The following is a 20,313-nucleotide window of genomic DNA, read 5'->3' as shown; positions in this document are numbered from 1 at the left end:
TTCCCAAACCCTCATGCCGAGCGGAGCACATGAGCATGTGATTGGGTTATGGGTGTCGTCTGAGTGCAGTGCAGTGAGGTGCTGTGAGTCCTCACCCAGTGGGGGTGGAAGGCTAAGCAGCTGATGGCGCCGATCCTCTGGCCCATGAACCCGTCGTAGTACTTGATGTTACTGATCACGTCCCCGTTGGAGTTGTACACCGCGATGAACTGATTCATGGAGCCGCTGCAGGGAAGGGGAGAGAAGAAGAGTTTCCACCATTAGAGAGGACAGCTTGCCCGGGTCCACGGTGTGTATCCCCTTGTAGCGGTGTCGGGGATTGTCTAAGTGCACAGGGAACGGGCTAAATAGAATTTGTCAGGCTACATCTCTGCTTCCTCCCCGCTCTCGCTCTCTTGTTCAACAAAGTCTCCAGAACCACATAGAGCAAATTGGAAAAAAAAGGGCGAAATCAAATCCGGGGAGAAGTAAGTGCCTCGGATGGTTTTGTTTGGGGGGGAACAGGAACGAGGTATCAAAGGGAAACAACAAAGCCACGGAAACAATCAAACGCAACGTCAGACACACACAGGGCCCTCGGCGAGACGAGGTGTTGAGTGGTAGGACACACAACACACACACACACACACACACCCCCCCTGCTGTGGCGAGGCGTGCTGGGGTTTCTGAGGTTGGGCGTGGGCCGTGACCTATGACCTATGACCTGTGTACTCACCAGGCGAAGAGGTTGGCCTGGGGGTGGATGTCCAGCGCCGTCAGCCCCTTCACCGTCTGCAGCACGTTGACCGAGTCCGGCGACCGCGGTTCGAAGAACCGCACGTCCCCGTTCACACTGGGGACACACACACACACACGCACATATAGGTTAGGGCACACACACACACACAGGTCAGGGCACACATACAGGTCAGGGAGACTCATCACACACACATCCATAGGTCAGGGCAGACTCAACACAGACTGACACACACAAGACAGCGCCGACTAACACCAAACATCCATAGGTCAGTACAGACTCTGCACACACACATCCATGGTGAGTCCCTATAGGTCAGGTGGCCCCTGGGGGCCAGGGGTTAGTGTGAGGAGGAGCTGAGGACCGGTCCGTACCTGACGCTGATGATGTGTCCGTCAGTCTGCTTCTGGAGGTGGGCTTTGACCACCCACGCCCCGTGCTCCCGGTACGTCATGATGCGGCTGCACACACACACATACACACACACACACACACGCACACGCGAGAAGAACAAGGCCTTTAGCGGGAGTGTTTTTATGACGACAATACCCCTGTCCACCACTGGGTGGCAGTGTGAGCTCACAGCTGTGACTGCAGGCGGATCGCCATAGTAACAGGCTAACAGCCTCCTGGAGGGAATGAGAGGGCGTGAAAGCAGCGTGGAGGATGAACACTCAGCCGTCCACTTCAAAGTTAGGCTAAACCTGTAGCTACGCTACCAACGGCTCGGATGCATCCTCCACCAGCGCATCCCCAGGGCTAGCCCAAAGCCCTGCTCCATCACACACATATAGACACACACTCGGACACACACGTACTGATACACAGACGTACTGATACACACACACACACAGACGTACTGACATGCACACACACACGTACTGACACACACACGGACACACACGTACTGATACACATACACAGACGATCTGATGCACACAGACACACACACACAGACGATCTGATACACACAGACAAACACAGATGTACTGACACACACGTACTGACATACACACACACACACACACACACACACAGACGTACTGACACACACACACACACACACTGATATACACACACACACGCACTGACACACAGACGATCTGACACACACACACACACACACGTACTGTTACACACAAACACACAGACACACACACACGTACTGATACACACAAACACACAGACACACACGTACTGATACACCCAAACAAACAGACACACACACAGACGTACTGATACACACAAACACACAGCTATACTGACACTTTTTTTTTTTAGCTATGGTTTCTCAGCTTTCTTTGAGGTTTGGTCATCCTTTACCACCTGGTGGTGGTGATGAACTGCATCATGGGGGAAATGGCTCACCTACGTATGTTCTGAGGGGGGGGGAGGGTGGAAGGTTCAATCTAAGTAGACAGGTTAATGTTTAATGTTGTTTTAGGATATTGCAGATTTACATGAATAAGTCGAACGTAACAAGATGGTTATTCATATCATTATTAATCAACTTCTACAAAATAAACATTTATTGTAGCAGTAATGTGGCCTGGTGCTCCATGATGCCATGCAGGAGATCTCTCCTTAGCTGTGTTCGAAATCATTCCCTATTCACTCACTCACTATTCCCTATATAGTGTTCATGATATAGTGCACTATATAGGGAACGAACAAACGAGAATTCGGACACTACGCTGAACATTTCTAAACGTCTTTTGCGTCCGTGAATGCGCCGGGAATTTGTGTGACGCAGACAGATGCGCCCCACATCATGTTAACAAACGGGCACTCACGAGGAAAGCTGGAGGTTGTATAGATGTTGAATGTTACATTTCCTTGATCAAGTTTTTTTTAATTATTTTTGAATGTTACATTTTCTATGTTAAATCCAAAATAAATTGTTGACATTTCCAAACGAAAGCCGGAGACTCCATCATTAAATGTATTCGTTTTCGCGGTTATTCAGCTTCTTCTTCTCCTCCGGAAAAACGCGACCGCATTGCATTGTGGTATACGGGAGTAACATGTAGGGAACATCGCATGTACACTCAAATTTTGGGGTATTTTAAGTGCACTATATAGTGCATGAAATTAACCACTGAGAATTCGAACACCACTACAAAATGGCGAGCACCCTATATAGTGCACTATATCTGTGATAGGGAACGATTTCGAACACAGCTCTGGAGTGTGTGTGGATGATGGCTGGTTTAACCTGTGCCCGTTGATTAGTCAATACACAACAGGTGTGCAGCCTGCCACAGCCCCAGAGTCCAAACAGTCTGACAGGGGGCCAGGTGAGGCTGCTTTAACCAGGCATCCTCCAGACACTGCACAGTGTTCCTGTTTTTGTTTGTTATTCCATCCCCAGGTAGTGGATAATGGTGCTAGCACACCCTGTATAACGGACAAGCGGACAACGGAGATGTTTTGGGACCACGAACACAGTGGTTATATAAGTTAAGACGTCACAACAGTCAGTTTTTTAATCCTTTTATCTTATGTCGGGTTCCGTGTTGACATTTTGGTCCAACCTGTTTTGAGGCGGTAAAGACGTCCATCGTTTAATACCTCAGCTCTGCTGTCCCTCATGCCTGCCCGGTCATCCCTGACATTAAGCGCACTCTGGCTGAGCACGCGAAGGCCTACGTCACCGGCCAGGCTCTGAGATCGGTAATGAGCGTGGATAATCACGCACACATCTCCCAGCACGAGCACAGGGCTGGGCTAACCTCCGCTGCACCCCAGCTCTGCATTGAAAGCAGACATTAAGTGAAAATATTGCCGCAATCAGCAGTGATAACAAGGCATAGCCGAAAAACTAATTACTGCAGCAATTTTAATAGCACTTAAAAAGTAAAAGGAAAAAAGCACCACCAAAAGTGGAAAAACAACAACAATATTGTAACGCTGCTCTTAGAACCCCCCCCCCCCCCCCCCCCCCCCCCCCCCAAGTACACTTTGATCTCGTAACGAGCGTTCAATAAGGAGAACCGCAGCCTATCGATAGCTGAGACAGCTTTAATCAAACACTGAATATTTAGATGTTTGACCCGTGTGTACCGGGAGGCCGTCCTGCACTAATATTGGGGGCAGCTCAGCATTGCGGTAAAACGGATTGGCATAATTCTTTGCCTTAGGAGAATTCTGAGGCTTTGTTAAAGATTTATGGTGTACTTTGTGGCTTAATTGCACTCCCCCCCCACCCCTTCGGCGACTGGAATTAAAATAATGTTTATCCAATGTTGGGGGGAAGAGTGCGAACAGGGCACATTCAGAGTGAGGGCTACACTGCCAGGAGAATTAACACCTTCCTGGGCCCGATAAATACACACAACAACCCGCCTGGGACATGGGCAGGCAGGCGCCGCAGTTAACAGGGAGTGAATAACTCTTATAACTCTGGTAAACCTCCGGCTCCTGCTGGTTGCTATGCTGGGAACAGTGTTGCGGCACCGTGGGACGGCGGGCAGGAAGCGGAGGTTCCGCAGGCTTTACCGTTGACTCATTAACTGGAGTCTTTATGCGGACATGCGTCCAGCCTAGGGGGCGGGGTTAAGCTGCTTTCAACTCGCCGCCTCCGTTCATTTCAATGAGGGGAGGGCGGCAGAGGGGAGGCGGTTACAAAAGCGGCTGAAAACCAGGAAGCGGTGGCCGCCCACGTGAACGTGCACAGATTTTTCCCTACCGCTCAGCTTTCCCTGTGTTGAAACTTTTGGCGGCAGCCGCCCGGCGGCAGCAGCGGCCGCTTTTGAAAACGCCTGACCCGTCACGCCGCCGCGCTGAACCCACCGGCAGCGAGGCGGTTATAAGGGAAGTTGCCGCGCGGCGGTGTGCAAGCACCTTTCGGGTGTGTGCGTGTGTGTGTGTGATTGTGTGTGTGTGTTGACTCGGTGTGTGTGTACGTGTCTGTGTTGATTCGGTGTGGGTGTTGACTCGGATTGTGTGTTTGTGTCTGTGTTGACTCTGGGTTAGGGTGCGTGTGTGTGTTGACTCGGGGTTAGGGTGTGTGTGCGTGAGTATGTTGACTATGGGTGTGTGTGCGTGTGTGTGTTGACCCTGGGTTTGGGGGTGTGTTTGGTTGACTTGATTGCGTGCGTGTGCGTTAACTCGGTGTGTGTGTGTGTGTGTGTGTCTGTGTGTGTTGACTCTGGGTTAGGGTGTGTGTGTGTGTTTGTGTGTTGACTCTGGGCTAGGGTGTGTGTGTGTGTGTGTGTGTGTGTGTGTGTGTGTGTGTGTGTGTGTGTGTGTGTGTGTGTGTTGACTCTGGGTTAGGGTGTGTGTGTGTGTGTGTGTGTTGACTCTGGCTTAGGGTGTGTGTCTGGTGTGTGTGTGTGTGTGTTGACTCTGGGTTAGGGTGTGTGTGTGTGTGTGTCGGTGTGTGTGTTGACTCTGGGTTAGGGTGTGTGTGTGTGTGTGTCTGTGTGTGTGTTGACTCTGGGTTAGGGTGTGTGTGTGTGTGTGTGTCTGTGTGTGTGTTGACTCTGGGTTAGGGTGTGTGTCTGGTGTGTGTGTGTGTGTGTTGACTCTGGATTAGGGTGTGTGTCTGGTGTGTGTGTGTGTGTGTTGACTCTGGGTTAGGGTGTGTGTGTGTGTGTGTGTGTGTGTGTGTGTGTGTGTGTTGACTCTGGGTTAGGGTGTGTGTGTGTGTGTGTGTGTGTGTGTTGACTCTGGCTTAGGGTGTGTGTCTGGTGTGTGTGTGTGTGTTGACTCTGGGTTAGGTTGTGTGTGTGTGTGTGTGTGTCTGTGTGTGTGTTGACTCTGGGTTAGGGTGTGTGTGTGTGTTTGTGTGTCTGTGTGTGTGTTGACTCTGGGTTAGGGTGTGTGTCTGGTGTGTGTGTGTGTGTTGACTCTGGGTTAGGGTGTGTGTCTGGTGTGTGTGTGTGTGTTGACTCTGGGTTATGGTGGGTGCGTGTGTGTGTGTGTGTGTGTGTGTGTGTGTGTCCTACCACTCGTTGGGGCCCATCCTGCGGTCGTAGACGCGCACCGAGCCGTCTCCCAGCCCCGCCACGATGAGGGAGCGCTGGGAGTCGCAGGACAGGCTGGTCACACAGCTGTCCGCGCCCGTGGGGATGTCCTGGGGGGGCACGCACAACGAGACACGCGCGCAGTGAGAGGGGGACAGGCGCGCATCGGCGCACGCACACGCACCTTCCTACGCTCACACACACACCTGCGATCGGACACGCACACCAACGCTCACACACTCCTACGCAGACACACACACAAACACCTTCCTACGCTCACACACACCTACGATCGGACACACACTCCTACGCAGACACACACACAAATACCTTCCTACGCTCACACACACCTACGATCGGACACACACACCAACGCTCACACATGCAGACACACACACACACAAACACCTACCTACGCTCACACACTTGCCTACACTCACACACACATACGCTCAAACACGCAGACACACACAAAAACCTACCTACGCTCACAGACACACCTGCGCTCCCACACACACACACACACACACACACCTGCGCTCCCACACACACACACACACACACACGCAAATCCCCTTGTAAGGACTTGTTAGAGAGCAACCAGCGGTGTCGGGCTGTCACAAGGGCCATTAAACATAAAACCAGCCGAGAGGCTAATCATTCAGCCCGTCACCTGGCGAGTGATGGCTCATTTCCACCGCCGCGCCGCGTCAATAGAGCCAAGGACGCCGCGAGGCCGTTCCCACTGCGCTCCGGCCCACGCAGCGACCATAATTAGCCCGCTTTGCTTCCAGAGCTAACGTTGTTTTGTTCCGATACCCGCGACTGCGGCAATTGGCGACAATTTCAGTTTCCTTCGCAAAAGGATTGCAACGGGGGTCCTTTTAGCGGAGAGGTGAAGTCACGGGCTGATTACGGCTCCACGTCGACGCAACGCAAGGACCGGGTAGACGCGGCCCCGAACCCGTTTTGGTTCTGCGTCGGGTTTTAAGGAGCGGACCAATCACAGCCCCATGCGGCCTGCGATTAACCTTGCGTCGCCTCGACGCAAGGTTAACATTCTCTGGAGGCGCACGTCTGGCCCTGGCGGTGGACTCAAGGAGGGGGCTTAAACCCCCCCTCGCGTTGCGTCGACGCGGAACCACAATCAGCCCTTAGGACGTGGAGGGGGGGGGAGGAGGAGGAGGAAGAGAAGGGGGGGGGGGGGGGGGGGGGGGGTCTTACCTGGACCTTCATCTCCCGCTCCGTGTCCCAGATGCGGATGACGCGGACGTCCCCGGACGTCATCAGCAGCCCGGTGTCCTGCTCCCAGTCCACCACCATGCCCGCACCTACGGGACGGCCAGGTCGTTAGGGAACAGGCCGCACTCTAACCGCAGCACATCCACTGGTCTCAGGGCTGTGCCGTGCGGGGCAGTACCCGACATTCCTGACATCTCTTCCACTCGGTTTACGTGTGTTAGTCGTCATGGCTCTAATCGGCTTGGAGTACCGTCGCAAGCAGGGGAACCGTCGTTTGGGGTTTGAGTTTTAAGGACAATACGATGCCACTGGAAGAGATTGTCACAGCTGGAAAATGTCAGGTACGCGCACACACAATCACACACACAAAAACTCTCCCTTAAAAGAAAGACACACACACACACACACAAACAGAAGGGACTTTTGCAGCAAAAACAATATTTTCCAAGACCCCAAACGGGCGCATCTAGGCGATCTCTGTATGAGATTCATCTATTGAGAGCTAGATCATTGCGTGACAAACAACTAGAATAATTTCTCGATCATTACGATTCCAACCCATTCATTTAGCATCGATTGAATAATTGATTTATTGTTTGGGCCCTAATGGAGACGCAGAGCGAGAGCTGCTGGCGTATATCGGAGATCCACGAGGGAATTACACGGTTTCAGGATTTATGTCCGGCCCGGGGTGTGTGAGCCTTCCATGTTCCCTCATCATCAGCCCAGCCCCGTTGATGTGATGGTTAGAGTCGTTCCGACACCCATACCAGTATCGGAAATTCCTCCGATACTGCCTAAAATGCAGTATTCGGTATCGGCGAGTACGCAAGTCTAATGGCCGATCCGATACCTTCACGTGACTAGCTAATTTACGACACAGGCGAAGAACATCCCAAACACTCTCTTATCACAAACACTACAGTGTTGCGCTGCATTCGTTCATGGTCGGAGGTGGTAAGTTGGAATGGGAAGCGCTTCATCTCAGACCTTACTGCGCTCGAGCAAAGTTGGGAAAACATTTCTCACGCTTAACTAATTGAATACAAATGCATTATTATAATTATAGATTATAAATGTATGTTGTTCTGCAAAAAAAGATTTTTTCGACAGTAACTGAACTGAATATAGATTGCCGTCATCGTAAGAGACCCCTTCAATATAGCTATTAGTAGTGACAATGCTAGATGCTGTATCTGTTTACAAACTAGGCCGATACTCAAGTTAAGGAATCTGAATCGTATCGGGGAGGATCATTTTTATCTCTGGAACATCTCTAATGATGGAGCAGACGATTGGGGTAAGGCAGAGGCCACGCTGAAAGTCTCAACAACTTGTCTCACAAACCCTGTCCACCTTCTGATCAGAGCGACGGGAAACCAAACTAACGGGTGAACCGGCCTGCGGTGATTGTCGTGAGAGCAGGCTTCTAAAATAAAATCTTTCCCTCCCACTCATTTCACCCTTTTAGTCGTTAATAACTATTTAACTAGCAGCTCCGGGGCAAAATCCCGGCCTGGGATGCTACCTCATCTGTTCCGCTCGGAAGGCGATATCGGATTCTACTACATCCAGACACCCTGTCTCACATTCGTGCTTGTACAGGCCCTCGACGACGAGGCAGTGAAAAACATGGTCCTCCCCGTTAGAGTGAGTTAAAACGGTGTATCCTGATCTGTTATTAAAGTTATCGCCCATTCAGGTTTCCCTTCTGAGCCCTCCTGCCTTCCTCCTCACAGCAGGGGGTCCGTGGCGGAGCCTGATAACGAAGAGCCCCTCCGATTGAGAACCAAACTGAACGAGAAAGGGCCGCGGTTGCAGAGGATGGTTCTAATGCAACTTCACAAGTGGAGCCAAGCTTGGTGTGGGGAGTCCTAGAGAGAGCTTTATGCAAGACTACACTCCTGCCCGGTGACAAACGTTAAGAGCCGAACCACTGGAAGGCTGTCTCGGCCCTGGGAGACCAGAGCCGACAAACCACAGAGTTACATGTTCATTGGGAAAACAATTATGTGGTCAGCCAGGGTCGGTAATTGACATCCTTAGTGGCTCTGGGAAAACAAAGTGCAAATCACTGCATGTTCTCCCCCACTGGTGCAACATTCTTCTTTTTCCTCTCATGTGCCCCCCCCCCCCCCCACACACACACCCTTTTTATGCCTTGTTAGAGAACAACTGCTGGCATATCATTTCCCACTCAATTATATACTGCGGTCCTCTTTTGCTGCTCTGCTGTAAGCAGCCACGGGGGGGGCATTAACCGCCTTGATAGTGTGGATCTCCTCTTCCTCGACAGGAGAGCCTACGTGTCTCTTTGTACCCACATAAACTCTCCGCGAGAAGCCTCCGCATCCGGCCTCAGAGGAAGGGGTAGCTTAGAGAGAAGACAACGGCAGACACCGACGTCTGACCTGTGGCGATGTGTGTCGTGCGGCGACGGTGGGGGTGGATGTGAGATATGAAAGGAGTACGAGGGCGACACGATTTCTGTGTTGATCCGTTGGCGCGGACCCTCCTGCCGTGTCCAATCACTACTGCCCCCCCCGTCGTCGTGGTCGTCGCTCTGGACGGGGGAACCTCTCTGCGTAGGCTCTCCAGGCCGGGGGATTGGTTTTCTATATGGTCAGTGTCTGCTCAGCGCTCTGTGCGTGGGAAGCGAGGGAAGCGGGGGAAGCCCCCTGCGGGCCGCGGCCACGTCTCAGAGCTCCGTCGGACGCGCTGGAGCGGGGCCTCGTGCGTCACGCCGACGCAGACGTGTTTTGGCTGAGCAGCACGGATGCGCGCGCTCAGCAGCCAGGAACCTCAGCAGTGCATGAGCACGGGCCGCTAGAGCAATGCTCAGCTATGGAAGGGAGGGCTTTCCCTTTGAAGTGTTGAGCTCCGCAGCGAGGGCTCTGGGTGATTATGGGAAGGCAGAAGGATAAAGAGAAGCCTCTACCGAGTGTTGACTACGCTTCAAAGCTCTATCTTAGAGGATATAGACCCTCCTTCCAGATGAAATAAAGGGGGGCTGTCGGTAAATAGTCTGAGAAGGCACTAAAAGGGGATTCAGTTAAGGTTGTGCTATCATTTTTGTTTGTTAGTCATAAACAAGCTGTTAATTAATGATTCACAAAGCAGGGGCAATGAATTACGAGGCACGTTGTACACATTTTTACCACATTATTTAATTATGACTCACATTTATTTCTGAATTCGTAAACATGCCACTGGCACATAGTTATTAGTACATTTGTAAATTATAGATGTGTTGCTCCTCGTGTTTCTCACCTTTTTCGGTATTTAATCTGGAAAGGTTTCCAGTCTTTAAAGTTTCATTTTCAATAATTTAAAAAAGATTTATATTATATTAATTAATTTAAATTGAAAGTAGTTTAAAAAAAACGAAAATTATTATCTACTAAACAAACTAAACGTATCCGAAAAGAAGTAGCTTGTGGCTAACGATAGCTACATTTCCACTGGCACTCAATGCTACTAAAGCGGCCTCGCTTCGTGATAACATTGGACGTGGCATCGACACGGCAGATGGCTGTAGAGTTGACTTTGACTTGGCGTGCGCATACAAGCCCTGGCCCAGTCACCATGTCGACATCACAGATACCCCTTATATCCCGATTTAATCCCAATCCACGCATTAAGGGTAGACTCATGAAACCCTGGTATGTATAAGTGTCGGTTGGTCCACAAAGGACATTGTGCTTTCAAATCCATCAAACCAATTACGTTGGGGAATGTGTTCACTTCAACTTTAAAAGCACAGCCAGAGAAGCATAAAAGTACAAACTTATCTCACATTCTTCAAACATTTCTCCCCTACCAACTCTTCTATGTCCCCACCATCAGCCAATCAAATCCCCACCATCAGCCAATCAAATCCCCCCCACCCCCCCAGCGGAGGGGGGGAGAGGGGTTCGAGACATTCCTGCTCTGAGCAGTGGCGGAGGCGTCGCACAGCGACGCTGAGAGGGTCCGCTGGAACCCACACAGAAATCAATATCAGGACAACACCAGGAGATGCCTCAGAGAGCCCATTAGGGGCCCCTCGCCTGGCCCATCGGGGCCGCGAGGTGCGGGTGTATTAGTCATCCTGTACGCGCCCGTTTGTCTCTTCCGGCCCTCAGTAATAGCTCCTCGTCCCTCTGCTGTACACCACTGTACATCCAGCGCTCCGTTGCTGAAAACAAGAGCCATCCCTTCAGGGGCAGGAAGTTGCTTTGTTCCCCTTTGAGGTAACCATGACAACGGGCTTTAATGGAGACGGCGGCACACCTCCTTGTAATGTTTAGCACTGCAGCTCCAAGTTCTATCTAATCACACGTCCCCTCCTTCCTGCTCGGAGAATGGATTCCGTGCAGAGGATCAATTATCGCTCTCCGCTGTCAGGAGGGAATGCTTTCACCGCTGGGCCTGTCCAGCTGCAGTACCTCGTGGAATTGCACGTGCACGGACGGACGTTCGCGGACACGCACGCACATGTGCACAGACACTGACGCACGCGCACACACACACACACAGACGCACGCGCCTTTTCCCAGTTTTCCCTCCTCCTTTTCTGCTCAGTTTTCCCTCCTCCTTTCCTCGGTTCCTTTCCTCGGTTTGCACTGAAAAGCAACCGGATCCCAGCCATAAACCTCCCCACGATTCACTTAGAAGGTTCAGCTCCTTTCGGAAGGTGATGCAATCCGTGGGGCTGGCTCTGACCAGACCCACCCCGGTATAATCACTAACCCTGACCTTTAAAGCAGGTGTCAGGCATTCTGTTGGAGGAAACCTTTTGGCCCACGCCGATGGCAGACTGCCTTTTGAACCAAGACTAGTCCCAGGCAACCAGAACCTGCTGGTCTCTGTGACTCATCTCTGACCATCATTTTAGATCTCATCCATTTTGTTCAGGCCATGGTGCTAACCTTCATATTGAAGCACCAGTCGTTCCCTTACAAAGAAATGCATTTACCGGTAACTGGTGTAACCCTCTTTAAAAGGGATTATGGGCTAACACACAGAGCTGCCTGCCAAGGCTCTGTTGTGCATCTGAGGCCAGCGAAAAGTTCTGACACGCACCTTCTCTTCTCTTTTGCATAATCATCTTCACTTTGCTTGCCCTCCCTCCCTCTCACCTTCCCCTCTCTCTCTCCCCTTCTCTCCCATCCTCTACCTCTCCCCCTCCCTACCTCTCTCATCCCCTCTCTCTCTCCCTCACCCTCTCCCCCGTCCTCTCTCCCTCCCTCCCCCCCTCTCTCTCTCCCTCCCTCTCAGTCTCCCCCCCTCCCTCCCTCTCTCCCCCTCTCCCTCTTGCTCTCTCTCCCTCTCCCCCTCCCTACCTCTCTCATCCCCTCTCTCTCTCCCTCACCCTCTCTCCCGTCCTCTCTACCTCCCTCCCCCCCCTCTCTCTCTCCCTCCCTCTCAGTCTCCCCCCCTCCCTCCCTCTCTCTCTCTCTCCCTCTCTCTCTCCCTCTCCCCCTCCCTACCTCTCTCATCCCCTCTCTCTCTCCCTCCCTCCCCCCCTCTCTCTCTCCCTCCCTCTCAGTCTCCCCCCCCCCTCCCTCTCCCCCCATCTCCCCCTCTCCCTCTCCCTCTCCCCCTCCTCCCTCCCTCCCTCCCAGAGCTCCATGAGGGGAGAGACGGACAAGTGAACCAAACTGGAGTTCGGAGCAGGGCACCGAGTGCGTCCCCACCCGGCAGGCCGAGCCAGCTACAGCTGCCCTACTTTCACTTTCCCTTCCGCAGATCATTCAGCCAGAGAGGACACTGAAGAGAGGGAGATGGTGTGTGAATGTGTGTGTGTGTGTGGGGGGGGGGGGGAGATAGACTCTAAGAAAGATGTCAACGACGGAGCTGCCGCCAGTGGGGAGGAGGAGAGGATTAGCGAGAGGGGTAAAAACCCAGGGAGTCGGATTGAGTCATTCCCTGGAACATCTGCGTCAACCTAATTACCCCCGCCCCAGTGTGTGAGACGATGGGCGCCCCGGCACCACACACAGCCCCCTCCCCGAGACTCCTGAACCAACACAGCACCGGGACTGATGAGCTCGGGTCCCTGTGCCACAGTGTGCAGTTGTGCGTGCGCACGTTTGCATGTGTGAGGGCGCGCTTCTTGTAGATCGACAATCTCTACTGCTTGGTATTTTTGTGTGTTTCTTTGGTTATATGTATTCCCTCTGGCATTATCCTGTATTACTTCAATGTTCAACCTTCTCATATGCCTAATATTGATCTCTGCATATAAACCACAGTATCCCTTAATAACCCCCTCTGCACACACAATCCTTTTTCTCCTCGCTTCAACTTTGCGTTTCGTGAAAATTACGTATTTATACCTCACCCACATCTTAAGTATGTGGTCTACCAGTCTCTCGTGAGACTGGGGATGTGCTAATTTCACAGCAGGGATGGCGATCCCCACCTCAGCACTTTTCCTCTTCTGTTATTTGACTGGTTGGACGGCAGCCAATCGGCTCCCCAGGGGAGGACGCCTCCCATCTATTTACATCAGAGACGACGTTCTGATGAGGCAGTGATTGGGGAATGACGGGGCCTGTTTCTGTTTCCATACGCAGGGGAAATCATTCTGATCTGCTGCAGATAAAGCAACGTTCAGAGACACTTCTTGGGGGCCCCTGGTGGGGTCACCTAGCCCTAACCTCATCGAGTAGAGCTCGTACCATTAAGGCCCAGTCCTAACCACAGCGACCAGGGTTCGATGCCTGCCCTTGGTCCTTTGCTGCATGTCTTGCTCAACAACAAAAGGAAAAAAAAAGACGCTTCTTGAATCTGGACTGGACTTCGTCGAACCTCAATGAGCGCCACACTGTACCTAGTGTAGCTGAAGCTACGCCAGACAGCAGACGCGTTCAACCAGACCTGCTCAAGGACGTCAATGAGGCAAATGTGTAGAAGACGAGCTTGCGGTGCTCACTGACGTGTCCTGTGGTGTGGTAGAGCACGGGTTCTCAACCTGTGGTGGGCAAACCACTGGTGGAACCCGAGGGCACTGCCGGGGTACGGTGGTTGTGTTGCTAAAATTGAAAGATGAATTTACTTTAATAGTTGGTATTGTGGCTTGTTGTTCCATTCCATCTGATGTTTTACATTGTGATGTTTTGTCTTCCTTTATGTTTGCTGAATAAACACAATGGAGCGTACACAGCACTGCGGTTGGGAAAAACTATGTAAAACTTTTATGTGCATTTATGTGATTATTACCGTTTACATACGAGGCGGTCTGCGAAAGGTCTTGATGACAACCCAGTGCTACACCTGATAATAGAGGTTGGGGACCAGTGAGGCTGAGAGAGGAGCCTTTGAGGGGCGACTGGAGGAGTGGACGGAGAGACGAGGAGCCACGGCGCGCGATGAACCGGCAGTAAGCAAATGAAACGGGCTCACATGGCAGTAACGTATGGCGCGCTGCACGCAGGGGAAGAGCCAGCGAGGGCGAGAGATCGAGATGGGCATTGAGAGAGATGGATAGAAAGAGAGAGAGGGATAGAGAGGGAGAGAGAGAAAGAGAGGGACAGGCAAACATAAAAGCAGCACTTACCTCCTTGTTTACTGCGGTCAAGATAGATGGAGACCCTTCTGGCCAGACCTGGGATTAAGAAGCAAACGGAGGAAGGGAGAGGAGAGAGAGGGGCAGAGATCAGCGAGAGGAGGTGGGTGGGGGAGGAGAGAGGAAGAGGGATAGGCAGGTCAAAAGCACGTCAGCCCAAGCCAGTAAACTGTTAGCATGGCTTAACATGTTGGCCAGCACGCCCACAAACGCACACCAAAGGATACACACGCGGGGAAACGCACACACGGGGAAACGCACACACAAGGCAGCGGCAAGGCAGGGAGCGAGGCGGCGGCGGTCGGCCCAGCATGGTGCCTTCCCACTAACGGACGATCATCAGAGAGGGATCAGGCATCAAGAGCTTCACCCCGGGACGGAGCCTGGAGGAGGCTACGAGGTCCAGGGGGCCCCACGGTGCGGCTAATTGGATGAAGGGGTGTTAATGTTTATGCGTTGACTCGTTACGAGGGTCCCGATCGCCTTTTATGTGGAGCGCAAATGGCGAAAAAGAAGTTAACGAGCGCCTTGGCTATCCGACACAAAATGGAGGGGTGTTTATGGAAGAGGATCCGTTCTGTTCAGGGCCCGTGGAGGGATGCTGGCTGCCCTGGTAAAGTACTCTAGTGGGGGGGGGGGGGGGGCAGTATCACACTGACATTGGGGGGTGGGGGGGGTGGACTACAGGGGCCCGGGACGGCTTGATGAGGAGGACAAGCTGGATCTGACACATGGCACTGGAGACACGGCAGGGGACTTGGAGGAGAGAAGGGTGTGTGTGTGTGTGTGTGTGTGTGTGTGTGTGTGTGTGTGTGTGTGTGTGTGTGTGTGTGTGTGTGTGTGTGTGTGTGCGCGCGCGTGCGTGCGTGCGTGCGTGCGTGCGTGCGTGCGTGCGTGCGTGCGTGTGTGTGTGTGTATTATGTGTTTGTGACGCGTACGTGTTATGTGTTGGTCATGCGTGTGTGTGATACATTACCTGTTACGTGTGTGTATTTGCTATGTGTTACGTTCCATGCGTGTGCCCTTGTCACACATTCCTGGCAGCGGCTGCATAACAACCGAATGTACCAACAAGCACTCCCCACCGTGCAGCACTCCTGATATATAGATGACCTGATTCAGCAGAGAGTGCTCTGAGAGGAGGCACGGTGCGCTGTGCCGTGATGCTGTCTCTGCTGCTCGTCGTTTCGCCGCGCCGTACGAGTCGCTGTCACACAGTTTCGGCTTACGCTGCTGTGGTCAAAGCCGAGGGAATTTAGTCCTGCACCTCGGACTCGCTCACAGAAAGGCCAATGTTTACACGCAGTGTTTTCCCCCGGAAATGTCTTAGTCAAGGTGGCCGATTTATTTATACATTGGTAGTCAAGGCGGGGCCCTATTGTTGTTAAGGCCTTAACCATGCAGTGCTGGGGGAAACACTGACATGCTATGTAAGCAGGCTACAAGTAGCAAATAGGATGTCAATCTAAAAGGGGACATAAGTGTTTCTTCCTTCCCTGATTCTAGGTGTGAATTGGGCACGAGGATCTCAGCATGGACCGCCCCCCTCCATACTGAGAGAAGCAGGTGAAGCTTTTAGCGGAACCCAGATAAGGCTTAGCAATTATAATATTATAATTCATGAGTTCATGAGCTAATTAAGCAGTTTTTATCACTCCATTCCAACTGTGACGGATGCTTGAAAATAAGGTCAACTTTAAATACATTTTGAATGATGTTATGATTCTACTTTCGTCTTATGACCCCATTCTTTTTTTTTTTTTATCCACGCAGCCTAAAGCAAGCAAAAATACTTAAAAATCATCTATTTTGATGGTAGCCAGGACAGAAGAAGGTCCCAACAGCGTTTTGTATTCAGGGTGGTTTCTGATTCGCCACCGAACGTTCCATGAGTGCCGACCGTTGGGGTCTCCATGGTGATGGGTCATTTTAAAATCGGATCCGGGACCTGAATCAAAATAAAATCACTGCCGGCTTGATTTTCCTAACGCACAACGTATGCGTGGCCATCATCATGGCGGCCCTTTTCTCAGCGATCACGCCGTTTTGTTATTATGCTTTTTAATGTTTAATTCCACAAGGTGCTTACGGACTGTTTAAGAACGCTGCTTGGTGTGTGTATCAACTAACGACGGTCGAATAACCATGTAGTATCAATGTACCGCCACCCTACAGGGTGAGTTGTCGTATGACAATGTAAATGTTGTACGTCCTGGCACTTAATGTACAAACTTATTGCGTGTTTGTACATCCTGGCACTTAAAAATAGTACTTAACATTGCGTAGCATCTTATCCTAGCTATCTTGATGCATACAGGGAATGAGTTAACCTAGCAATTGTTAGTGCTTGGCACTAACAATTGGACCGACTGTATGACAGCGATATATTGATGTTTCTCTTTCTTCTAACAAAAGTACTTTTATTTAAGCCTCTGCTTTATGCCTTAAATGTAAATGTAATCGTAATGACAAAGACACAGCCCACCCAATGCCGATGAGGACATTGTTAAACGTCTAAACACCCTGTGGTAACACACTGTTCCATCGATACGGTGAGATCATACTCAAGACTCTGGTTCTTCCCATTCTGACACAAGTTCTGCCTACTGTGGTGCCGACCTACTGAGCTGCCAGCCTGGCCGGATCGGGGGCTGGCAGGCACTCTAGACTTCATTAGCTGTCCAAACCTCCAGCTGTGTTTAAAACCGGGCCGAGCGAGAGAACAGGCGAGAGAGAGAGAGAACAGGCGAAAGAGAGAGAACAGGCGAGAGAGAGAGAGAGAGAGAGAGAGAGAGAGAGAGAGAGACAGAGGAGAGAGAGAGAGAGACAGATGAGAGAGAGAGAGAGAGAGAGAGAGAGAGAGACAGAGAGAGAGACAGAGGAGAGAGAGAGAGAACAAGCGAAAGAGAGAGAGAGAGAGAGACAGAGGAGAGAGAGAGAGACAGATGAGAGAGAGAGAGAGAGAGAGAGAGAGAGAGGGAGGGACGGCGACAGAGGGAAGGGCCGTGCTGTGCGTGTCTCTCTCTCTCTGGGTGTCAGAGTGAGAGTGCTACGGCTCAGACAGCCGTGCTTGTTAAGTGTGTCACCTCCCCGCAGGTCTTTCTGGAGAACTGGCCCGGTAACAATCGTGACACACACACGAAAAACAGTGGCTTGTTCCAACCCCTGCACAGCCAGACACCTGCCCTGTCCACACAACGCCACTCCCCCCAGTTAAGAGCTCATTCCCTCCAATTGGCCTAATGTGTGTCAGTCGACATGAGGACCGCCCGAGCGTCACGGTGGAGCCCTGTCCACCCACGGGCAGTGTGTGTGTGTCAGTGAGTGTGTGTCAGTGTGTGTGTGTGTGTGTGTCTCAGCGTGTGTGTGTCTCAGCGTGCGTGTGTGTGTGTGTGTGTATGTGTGTCAGTGAGTGTGTGTCAGTGTGTGCGCGTCTGTGTCAGTTTGTGTGTGTCTCAGTGTATGTGTCTCAGTGTGTGTGTATGTGTGTGTGTGTCTATGTCAGTGTGTGTGTGTCTCAGCGTGTGTGTGTGTGTCTCAGCGTGTGTGTGTGAGTGTGTATCTGTGCATATGTGTGTGTCAGTGAGTGTGTGTCAGTGTGTGCGCGTGTGTGTCAGTTTGTGTGTGTCAGTGTATGTGTCTCAGTGTGTGTGCGTCACTGTTTGTGTCAGTGTGTGTGTGCGGTGCGTGTGTCAGTGTGTGTTTGATACTAATTGGCAAAGTTGTGCTGAGCGCGTCCAACTTAACATTCTCCAACACAGAGACAACACGTGGTCAGTAGGTATTAATAATGCTGCGTCTGCCTCCCTGTGATGTGGCTTTTCAGATGAATTGACCCCGGACAGTAATGACAAGCCGCTGAAACAACGCTCAGACTACTGTCACATATCACACAACTCAGTGACCTAGAAGCAGAGGGGGGGGGGGGGGAGAGAGAGAGAGAGAGAGAGAGAGAGAGAGAGAGAGAGAGAGAGAGAGAGTGAGACAGAGAGAGAGAGACAGAGAGTGAGACAGAGAGAGAGAGAGAGACAGAGAGAGAGAGAGAGAGAGTGAGACAGAGAGAGAGAGACAGAGAGAGAGAGTGAGACAGAGACACACACACACACACACAGAGACAGAGAGAGAGAGAGACACACACAGAGAGAGACAGAGAGAGAGAGAGAGAGAGAGACACACAGAGAGAGAGACACAGAGAGAGAGAGACGGAAAGCGAGACGGAGAAAGATAGAAAGAGAAAGAGAGAGAGCGATGGAAAGAGAGAGAGAGAGAGCGATGGAAAGAGAGAGAGAGAGAGCGATGGAAAGAGAGACTGAGACAGACAGACAGACAGACAGACAGACAGACAGACAGACAGAGAGAGATCCTAGTAGAAAAGGGAGAAAGTTGACGGCAGTGTGCGGCAGCGGCTGAGTGACAAACGAGATGTGAGTGGGCGCCAGCAGCCCGGAGCACACCGCTGTTCTATATGATAATACTTCCTCCCCCCGGTCTGACGCCGTCTCAGTGTGTGCACCGAGCAGGGCGTCTATAACCCCCGGTGTCCCGCTGGTTCACTGCCTGCAGACAAACGTTACAGAACCAGGCGTAGAACCGGACGGGACGCCCTTGTTGCCATATCGGGCCAGACTTCCCGCCCAATCTGGCAACCCTGTCTGGAGCATGCCGCAGAGAGATGCTACAGCCAGGGTTGCCAGATTGGGCCAAATTTCCCAGAAAACAGGGTTGCAAGATTGGGCGGGAAATCTGGCCCAATCTGGGAACAATGCGTGACGGCAGACCACCAAGCGGCCGGAGGAACAGGACCACCGTGGAGGGGGGGGAGACGGGCGGAGTAGATATAGAAAGGGGGTCCTTACTGTGTGTGCTGGAGGTCTGGCCTCGGGTGGTGGGCAGCATGTCAGACAGGCCCTGCCACGCCGTCACCATCTCCGGGTTCCTCTGGTCCGCAAAGTTCTTCCAGATCCGCAGCGCGCCGTCGTCTGGAGGGGGGGGGGGGGGGGGGGGGAGAGGGAGAGAGGGAGAGGGAGGGGGACAGAGAGAGGGAGAGAGAGAGGGACAAAGAGAGGTAGAGAGAGAGAGAGAGAGAGAGAGAGAGAGAGAGAGGGACAAAGAGAGGTAGAGAGAGAGGGAGAGAGAGAGAGAGAGAGAGAGGGACAAAGAGAGGTAGAGAGAGAGAGAGGTAGAGAGAGAGGGAGAGAGAGAGAGAGAGGGAGAGAGAGAGGGACAAAGAGAGGTAGAGAGAGAGAGAGAGGTAGAGAGAGAGAGAGAGAGAGAGGTAGCGAGAGAGAGAGAGGTAGAGAGAGAGAGAATGGTAGAGAGAGAGAGGTAGAGAGAGCGGTAGAGAGCAAGCCACAGCAGGAGGTAGAGAAAGAAAAAGAGAGAGATAGAGAGAGAGAGAGAGGGGAAGAGAGAGAGTCAGATAGCAAGCGAGTATGAGGGAGAGAGAGAGCAGAGGTTCAAATTGGGATGATAAGTACAACTAGATTATAGTTCATATATGTTTACTTGGTTTCATATCATTTTTTCACAGAAACATTCCAAGTCAAACGGCCATGAATGCACACATGTAAAATCACACGAAGGCATGTACCCCTATGTGGACCCATAGGCGTTGAAATGTGTACAGGTCACACAAACAATCTTTTCTGTCTCTTCATAGTAGCATTCTCGCTACATGGTAGCAGGGAAAAGCCTGACTCAATACTCTGCGGCACAAAGCCAATTAAAATCTGTAATAGCATGATGTATAACCTGATATATCTCATTACTCTGCGCTGGCAATGGGCCGATGGAAACTGAGCCATTGTCACGTGAGA

General features: G+C 51.8%; 1 protein-coding gene across 3 annotated transcripts in view; it reads right to left on the bottom strand.

Moving 5' to 3' along the window:
• Window positions 1–20,313, bottom strand: part of rptor (regulatory associated protein of MTOR, complex 1) — a 151,651-nt gene that overhangs the window by 3,892 nt on the left and 127,446 nt on the right. For 2 of the 3 annotated variants that reach the window (XM_079730641.1, XM_079730642.1), the window contains exons 29-35: window positions 19,354–19,476; window positions 14,489–14,536; window positions 6,928–7,034; window positions 5,686–5,813; window positions 1,111–1,197; window positions 716–832; window positions 96–225 (exon numbers count right to left, since the gene is read on the bottom strand). In XM_079730641.1, the coding sequence (XP_079586767.1) occupies window positions 96–225; window positions 716–832; window positions 1,111–1,197; window positions 5,686–5,813; window positions 6,928–7,034; window positions 14,489–14,536; window positions 19,354–19,476 (740 nt within the window). The remainder of the gene's footprint in view (window positions 1–95; window positions 226–715; window positions 833–1,110; window positions 1,198–5,685; window positions 5,814–6,927; window positions 7,035–14,488; window positions 14,537–19,353; window positions 19,477–20,313) is intronic. The other variant, XM_079730643.1, reaches the window with a different exon arrangement.

The sequence above is a fragment of the Pollachius pollachius genome (genome assembly GCF_949987615.1).
Source record: "Pollachius pollachius genome assembly, chromosome: 2".
NCBI lineage: Eukaryota > Metazoa > Chordata > Actinopteri > Gadiformes > Gadidae > Pollachius > Pollachius pollachius.
Note: the sequence above shows the minus strand (reverse complement) of the source record. Positions and strands in the feature narration are given on the sequence as shown.